The following is a 9,129-nucleotide window of genomic DNA, read 5'->3' as shown; positions in this document are numbered from 1 at the left end:
AAAGGATTATGTGAATGATCTCATCATTAAAATATGCTGGGCTCTCCATCCTATAAAATTATATAAGTGGGATTCAATACATTTTAATGGTTAAATCATCAAACTAACTATCAAGTTTTTTCACTATTGAGAGGATCTAATTCCCTTCTTAAGGCTCTGTTTGATATTTTAAAATGAACTGAGAGGAATATAGATTTTATTATATTGGTTGGATATTTTATGACCGAGCAGAATTAAGATGTAATTGATTGTTTCCGTAAGTATAACTTCATTCATTTCTCTCCAGAGCCAATTTCATTGGGCTAATCTGACTCTTAAAAAAAATCATTAGTTTCTCTACCATTGGTTGTGTCTTTCTCAGTATTCGTCTCTTTAAGTGTGATCTAGATCCTTTTAATTGTGATTTTTTTAAAGGATTATGTGAATGACATCACCATTAAAATATGTTGGGCTCTCCATCCAATAAAATTATATAAGTGGGAATCAATACATTTTAATGGTTAAATCATCCAACTAACTATCAAGTTTTTTCACTATTGAGAGGATCTAATTCCCTTTTTAAGGCTCTGCTTGATATTTTAAAATGAGCAGAGAGGAATATAAATTATATTGGTTGGATATTTTATGACTGAGCAGAATTAAGATGTAATTGATTGTTTCCGTAAGTATAACTTCGTTCATAGGGAGATGTGATATGTAGAAGTCGGATTCAAACCTTAAATTTTCTATTTGTTCACCTTAACGGAGGAATGTTATTCATTAAGGCTTAAGCTACATAATGGGAAAAATGTGTTATAACTTTTTTTTCTTTCCATTTTAACTTTTTAAAAACTTTATTATGTAGAATTAAAATACATTATCTATTAAAATGTTTAAAATTTTATAGCTTATATAAAGTCTCTTCTAGTTTTTTGTATTATTTTCACTAACTAGTAAAAAAAAAATATAGTGCAATTTTCAAACATTACCCCCTACCTCTAGAAGAATCACCATACATCCTCGTAAATTTAGCTCAGTTGACATGAACAATGTATAATATATGCAAGATCTGGGTTCGAACCCCGGTCAAAAAAAAAAAATCACCATACGTAAATAGAAAATCTGTAAAACTGTTTCTTTCCCTGTATAAGACCCAAAATGTTAAAATTGGCATGCTAATTACTTGTATCAAGTTCTAGTATCTATTTTGACATGGCTTATATCTATTATTCAATTCGGGCATTTTGCTTTAATGAATGCAAGAAACTCTGTCATTGTTTCACACATGTTATCATTAAATATCTTATAGAGAAGTTGTTGCCGTAAAAGTGACGTCTTTCATGTAAATGAGAGGGGTAATAATAATATATTTGCGGGGTGGACAACGGTCGGACTCGGACGGTTTCGGGCCAGAAATCGCGGTTTCAATCGGTTTCGCGGATGGAAAAACTAAGCCCATTCCCGTCCGCAAGTGTTTACGGTTACGTCGGTTTACGGTTAGATCGGATATCGGTTTTGATGGGTGGGTTTTTTCGGTTACTAAATCAATCAAAAATTAAAACTTTTGAAAGGAAGTAAAATTCAAATGGAAAGCTGAAATTTCAACAATTTCAGAAAACTACAACAACAACCTTCAACAGAACAACAACAACTACAACCTTTAAAACAGAATGGAAGAACAATTAAATGATGATGAATTTGTTGCAATTGAATGTTGCTTTCTTCTTTCTTTATTTTGGAAAATGAATTTCTTTTTTCCATTGAAATACAAAGAGTTGGTGTTTTGTTTATGTGGTGAAGAAGAAGCCAGAAGAATTATGTGAGAGAGAAAAGAGAGATGAGGAAGGGGAAGTGTGTTGAAAACGTGAAAGTGGAGTGGGACCTGTCAATGGAAGAAGTAAATAAGTAATAATAAGAAAAGAAAGAGTATTAGCATGTGATGTGTCAGCATCGTGGGTCTCAAGGAAATGATGTGTCCAATTTTAATGGGTTAATGGAATGTGAGATTAGACATATTATTTTGAAAAATGAATTTCTTTACTATATATGTCATATATATAGTAGATTGTTGTAGAGTATTCAGTATATTTCGGACGGTATTGGGTTACCGTGGTTGGATTTCTGTCATCCGAGACCGACCGTACGTATCCATACAAGACCGAATCTGCAAGCCCGTTGAGACCGCCTGACCCGTTTAGACCGACCCGCACGTCAACGGGCCATTCGGACCGGACGGTTTGGACCGGATGGCTGGTTTTTGTCCAGCCCTTATTTGGTATGAGATAGTGGAAAAGAGATCAAGGTCCTAATGATGGAACGATTAAAATTTAAAATAGTTTAAACAAACATAAAAAAGCATGTTTTAACCAAGTAATCTCTAATTACAGAATTACACTAATGCAAAGTTTTTTTTTTTGTTGAAGGAACTACACTATTGCAAAGTTGTTTTTAAGAAAGAAACATATAGATAAGTAGTATTTTTAGTACTTAAAAAATAAAACAAAAAGAGGATTTCATCCCATTCTGCATAAATTGAATGGGAGCAAAACTCAAGGTAAATGATGAAATACGATGAAATTTATTCCTTCATACTTCACCTCATTTCATTTCATTTTCTTTGTACCAATCTAAACAACAAAACATAAACTCATTATATTCTATTCCATCATACTAATTATGTTCCTTATTTTATTTAGTACAAGAGAGGGTCAAAGACAGAACAAAAAACAAAGAAATTAAATATTCATTTTTTGGCATGAAAAGGGGTCATAATCGCAACTTTTTGTAAAGATAAGGGGTTAAAAAACATATTTCCCTTATGTTAGGGGGTCAAAAGAGCATATTTCCCTAAACATAGGGGGTCACTTTTGCCATTTTTTTTTAATAGGGGGCCAAAATCGCAACATTTTGAAACTTAGGGGGCGAAAAGTGGTGTTTAGCCTAAAAAAAATATAGAACTAGCCGGAATTTTCATTTCCATCACATTAAGTTTATAAACCCGAATTGATTACGAAATCTTAATTTTTTTTTATTAACACATGTAGCTTGCTGTGTTGACTATATAGTGGATTGTCCATTCTTTCATTTCTTCAACTTCACTCATCAAAGACACACACTTGTGTATAACAAAACATGACAAGGCCACAGATTCAATCACTGAAGAATCCTTTGGTGTTGGAGGATGGGGTGCTTCTTTTGCCAACTATTTCTCTCGTACGGTAAGTCACCAACCATGTTTCCATGTCATTTCTTGTTTTTCTCTTGATGGTTATTTTTCCAGATTTTGTAATAGATTGAATGAGAGTGATTTTAAATAAAAATGAACTATATATGTTTTTTATTTTCGTTTTTGTTTAAAAATCATTCAAGTTGAAAAGCTATACATGTTAAATACAAGCACAAGATCAATAATGATTAATTACACATGAATAAAAGAAAAACGGACAATAAGCTGCGCCGCTAGACAAACATAAATAGCTTTATGATAATAAACAAACATAAATAGCTTTAGATTTATTAAAAATCTCAACAAAAAAAAACTATAGATTCTTTTAACTCAAAATCTATTTTTTTTAAGCTGAAACAAACGTACCCCAAATTAAAATATCAAAAGTGATTTTCTCAAAATCTTTTTGAGGTTTTTTTTAATCAAATGAGCTCGTGTGACAGGCTGATGTGATGTTCAGAGGGTATCGTGGGTATAACACACGATGGGCACTGAAAGTGTTGGAAAAGGTTTTTCCGGTGTCACATGGCAGCGACCGGGGAACCGAAACTGCTCCAATTGCTTTAACAATATTTTTTGGGGCAAATGATGCTTGTCTTCCTAATAGATGCTATGTTTTTCAACATGTTCCTCTACATGAATACAAGGACAACCTTCGCTCCATTGTCTCCTTTTTTAAGGTAACTTATGTCGGTAGTAACAAGTTCGGATTTCTTCAATTATTTATTTTTGTTTATTACTGTTCATTCATAAGAGAGATAAACATAAATGAAGAGTTAACAAGACCATCTTTTAAAATTTATTTTTGTTTATTATTGTTCATTCATAAGAGAGATAAGCATAAATGAAGAGTTAACGAGACCATCTTTTAAAATAAGAGTTAACAATCCTGAGGGGCTTCCTGAATGGACAAATGAAGCTGCTGGTGAATATGCTAAAGCATGCATTCTGTGGCCAATGAGTGTCAAATTCCTTTCATTGATCTCTGGACTAAAATGCAACGGTTCCTTGGATGGGAAAAAGTTTACTTAAGGTTTAATTTCCAAAAAATTTACCTTCTTTATTTATCTTCTCTTACAATACTTTGGAATCTTGATATTAGCATTTACCATTTAATTTAAAGTACCAATTAATCAAATATTGTGATACTAGTCTATGGTATTATAGTTTTGGTTTTGATATGATTATTATACTTAAATGCAGTGACGGTTTGCATCTCACTAATGGAGGGAATCAATTTGTGTTTGAGGAAGTAATAAAAAAACTGAGAGATGAAGGTGTGAGTCTAGAATCTATGGCAGTTGATCTACCCCTTTTAGCTGATATTGATCCAAATGATTCATTAATTGAAGGCATTTCTGTAGTAACAAGATCATCACGTAGTACACAAGGGGTATATGTTTCTCTTTTGGGAAATTACTGTATTGGTTATCATTATTATTGAAAAATATGTTATATTTGGATTGTCCTTTTGTTGTAAGGATTCACTAAATGTGTCTTCTATTTGTTATGCTTTAGTGTCAATGAACCAGATTGAAGTTTTAACAGTTTGTATAATGCAACTGGAATGAAATAAAGTGGCGTGAACAAGTTGTAATGGAACACAATTTTTATTTCTGTTTAGTTATTAGTTTCATGACAGACAATACAAATTTCTCATTATATTGTTTAGAAAGTGGACTGAATAAAATAGTCATAATTCTTTTATTTCATTTTTATCCTTTTAAAAAAAATACTATCATATAAATAAGTGATGTAACAATAAGATTCTTTAGTATTGTGATCATATTAATCTCATAATAGACATTCTCATTTAGAGTCGTCCCTAAAGGGTGTAAACAACTCTACATAGTTGGGTCTCCAAAATTTAGGGCACAAAATATATATATATATATATATATATATGTGAGTTTCAATGATAATTTCCTTGCAACTGCAAAAGTTATGTCAACAATTGGGATCAGTGACATGTTCATATGAAGGCGTTGTTTGATTTCCAAGAAGTAACGGAACATACTTAAATCGATTATGATGCAACCCAGAATTGTTTTTAATACATCAAAGTGTAGATGATACAAACTTTGATAAAATTTCTACTGCTGCAACTTTTGCACAAGCTTGGGATATCTTGGAAGGTAGAATAATGCAAATCGTTGTTTGTAGATGTGTACTTTTTATCAAGCATTAGTTAGTGAAATAAATAAGGTTTTGAACCCAGAATTCCTCTACCCCCTTTGCCGTTTATTTTGTGATGTATTTGTCACTAGGTCAATCACAAAAAAGAAATACAAAAGTTTGGCTTATTGTAATTTTGATGATTTATTTTAGCCATTTTGCAAATTTGGATCCGCTATTTTAAAATATGATAGTTTTGGTCCCTCAACTATATTTCTGAATTAAAAAACGGCAATGGAATATATTTCAAATAATATGATATATGATCTAATGATTGAAAAATCAACATCGATGAAATTATAAAAAATAAAAATAAAAACTCTTTTATAACATGATATATCACATATTTTAACTAAATGGTGAAAATTGGGGGACTGAAACTCTCAAATTTTAAAATAGGAGGACCAATTTTATAAATGGTGAAAATTGGGAGATCAATTATTGAAAAAGATTTCAGACGAGTGAAAATGTTACACGTTAGTTAATATATTTATTTGAGTTAATTTAACCAATTAATTTAACCCTTAAAAAAAATAGGAACCAAACTTTTCATGAAGGTGAAAAGGTAAAAAAAAACAAAAAGGCAATATGATTTATTTGTAGAAGAGGCGATGGGTATTGTGAAGAATTAAGAAAGGGAAAGTATAATCAAGTAAATTGTTTATCGCTATTTAAAAATAAAATAATACAACTTTGTGAAGTGGTAACTTAGGATTAAGTTTCTAAAAAAAAAAAACTTAGAGATTAAGTAAATAATTTTAGAAGTAGAAAATTTGATTGTGTGAAAGAAATTTTTATTGAAAAAAGTGACACATTTATATATCTTTACAAGAAATATATAATGATGTGGGATGAAATTATACAGATTATATTAATGTTATACCACCCAACCCAATGATGTTTTAATTTATATATATTTTTTAAATTTGATCGTCTGATTGAAATTTTATATCACATCAATAAATTTTTAAATAAATCTAAAATTATTTTATTACATTATTGTGGTGCATCATGATTATAACACAATAAACTTACCTTTCCTTGAGCTGTACAACATTTCTTGCACAACTTGCTCATCAACCATAGAGTTAATATATATCATCATATATATATATAAAGCGCACCACAACATACCCATCAGTAAGCTCAACATTATTAAAAATCCATAGAGTATACAAACATCTGTAGCCTCTTTGGGAATGTTTTATAAACAAATATGATCATCTCTATTATAGTATTTACTCTTTTTTAATGGAGATGGATCAAGAACCACATCTACAAAGTTCAGGTTAGTTTCTCAATCAAACTCACTTTTTTTTAAAGGAAAATAACAAGGGAGATATTTGGAACTTCGGTGCAAGTTAGCATATAATAAAAAGTTGAATTATTGATGGAAATATGCTATTTTTCCCCTCCAATAGGGTTTGTAATGCTTAAAAACAGAATTAAATTTCATGTTTATAAACAACTTTTTCTAATCAACAAATGATATTTGAACACTTCAAATTTTCATACACTCATTTGACACATCATTTTATCTTCATCTATATTTTTCTATCACATAATCAATTTATAACATCCATCCTATCTCTCCAATCCCTCAACATCCTTTTATCACATGCACAATATTTTATTGTTTCCATTGTTAACACCAAATACAAAATTATAAAATTAATCTCAATTTTCTTGAATATTTGTAGATAACATAAAAGTGCCCAACTCAGACATAAATATAATTGTCACTCAACAACTTCAAGATCCAAGATCAAAAGATTATAGATGGTGGTTTCGTGTAATCCTCTACATAATTTTCCTTTTGGTAGGCCAATCTTCTTCCCTTCTTTTGGAAAGGTTATATTATGACAAAGGTGGTAAGAGCAAATGGATGATATCATTTGTTCAATCAGCTGGATTTCCCTTACTACTCCCACTCATATTTTACTTCAAACCACATGATCAATTCAAAAACATGTTCAGCAATGATAATTCCTCCATAATCAAACCAAATTTTTTTGCCCTATACTTAGGTTTTGGTTTACTTGTAGAAGGGGTTTACTTGATGTATTCATATGGGCTTGTATATCTTCCTCTTTCCACTTTTTCTCTAATATGCTCAACTGAATTAGCCTTCAATGCATTATTCTCTTTCTTCTTGAATTCTCAAAGGTTTACAGCATTAATATTCAATTCTGTATTCCTCCTTACCATATCAACTTCATTGCTTGCCGTCGATTCCATTTCTGAAGACTCAACGGATCTTCATAGAGAAAAATACATACTTGGTTTCCTCTTCACTCTTTGTGCATGTGCTGCATTTGCATTATATCTCGCCCTTGTGCAATATTCTTTTGAGAAAATTATAAAAAGAGAAACATTTTCTGCAATCTTGGACATGCAATTTTACCCATCCTTCATTGCTACTTGTGCTTGTGTTGTGGGATTGTTTGCAAGTGGAGAATGGAAAATTTTGGAAAAGGAGATGGAGGAATTTGCAAATGGAAAAAAGTCCTATATAATCACTCTAGTGTGTTGTTCAGTGACATGGCAAATATGTTACATTGGAATTTTAGGGTTAGTATTTGAGGTATCTTCACTATTTGCAAATATAATAGGTTCCTTGGTACTACCCTTGGTTTCAATTCTTGCTGTTTTGTTCTTCCATGACAAGATTGATGGGGTCAAATCTATAGCCTTGATAATAGCAATATGGGGATTTTTTTCATATATTTATCAAAATTATTTAGACGACAAAAAAGCCAAGGAAGATAAAGTTATTCCCCTTGAGGTTTCAAGCGATGTGATAGAAATTTGATGATGGACTGAATCAAATATGGATCACTTTCTTTTGTATGTATTTATGTATGAAATGGATTACCTATATAAAAATACAAAGTTTTTTGAGTTTTATAAAAACAAATATATAAGAAATTATTGAAATTAAAGTATCAAAGAATGTATTTTTCAATTTGTTAGTCACGATCTGAAACTGCCTGTGTACACAACTGAGTATTTACTTACACCTAAAATTGATTAAGCTGTATATAATATATTCTTAGAAGACAATATACTACATGTACATGGAGTTAATTTGTATATATCAGCAGAATAAAACATTTTTAAACATGCATCTGATCGCATTCAACCAAGTAATTTGATTAAATGGCATGTATAATTTTTTTTTTCCTCTCTATGCATATACAAAATTTGTGAACCCACTTGGGTTGACTTGATAGTGTTTGTTTGAGACCTTGAAATTTGCTCCTCTTAAGGTTTTAGTTAGGTTCGATTATCTCTGGTGTTAATTTTGATGGACTAATTTATCTTTTTTAGACAAATAATAATTTGTATTTAAATAAACCAAAGGTGGAGGATATTAATAAACAAATACCAAAATAAATAAAGGGACTATTGTCATCTTAATAATATAAAAACATCTCTTCAACCCTTCTCAGATTTTTTACATAAATAAGAAAGTTAAAATTTTTAAAATATTGTTTCCGAGGGCTTTTGGTCATCATTCAAGAGACAAAATCACAAACTAGGTCATGACCATCCACAACTATAGAGAGACAAGACAATCGATAATTTTAACGATCAAGCTAGACATAATCATTGGTGGATTTGTTAATGATACAATTATAAACTTGTTTCTTAAAAAAATCCTTATGTTACAATAGTTAATTCCTTTTGCTTAGCGCTATAAATAAATAATTCTTTTTCTTTTACAATGGTATATAAATTGTTTCCTA

The 9,129-nt window shown here is 30.5% G+C and overlaps 1 protein-coding gene and 1 pseudogene across 1 annotated transcript; both read left to right on the top strand.

The window, feature by feature from the left end:
* The first annotated feature begins 2,515 nt into the window (after positions 1-2,515).
* On the top strand, positions 2,516-4,828 carry LOC11446839 (GDSL esterase/lipase At5g45920-like; annotated as a pseudogene).
* Positions 4,829-6,502: 1,674 nt separating this feature from the next.
* LOC11445848 (probable purine permease 11) lies at positions 6,503-8,352 on the top strand. Its single transcript, XM_003593675.4, has 2 exons — positions 6,503-6,668; positions 7,081-8,352. Exons 1-2 carry the CDS (start codon positions 6,632-6,634, stop codon positions 8,190-8,192), a joined length of 1,149 nt encoding a protein of 382 aa, XP_003593723.1. The 5' UTR covers positions 6,503-6,631; the 3' UTR covers positions 8,193-8,352.
* The last annotated feature ends 777 nt before the right edge of the window (positions 8,353-9,129 follow it).

This window comes from Medicago truncatula, chromosome 2 (genome assembly GCF_003473485.1).
Source record: "Medicago truncatula cultivar Jemalong A17 chromosome 2, MtrunA17r5.0-ANR, whole genome shotgun sequence".
NCBI classification, from domain to species: Eukaryota; Viridiplantae; Streptophyta; class Magnoliopsida; order Fabales; family Fabaceae; genus Medicago; species Medicago truncatula.
The sequence above is the reverse complement of the archived record's forward strand: the minus strand, read 5'-3'. Positions and strand labels throughout refer to the sequence as shown.

Coding starts and splice junctions, on each gene's coding strand:
- LOC11445848 (XM_003593675.4), top strand. CDS start 6,632: ATGGAGATGGATCAAGAACCACATCTACAAAGTTCAG. Junction 6,669..7,080: donor ACCACATCTACAAAGTTCAG/GTTAGTTTCTCA, acceptor GAATATTTGTAG/ATAACATAAAAGTGCCCAAC.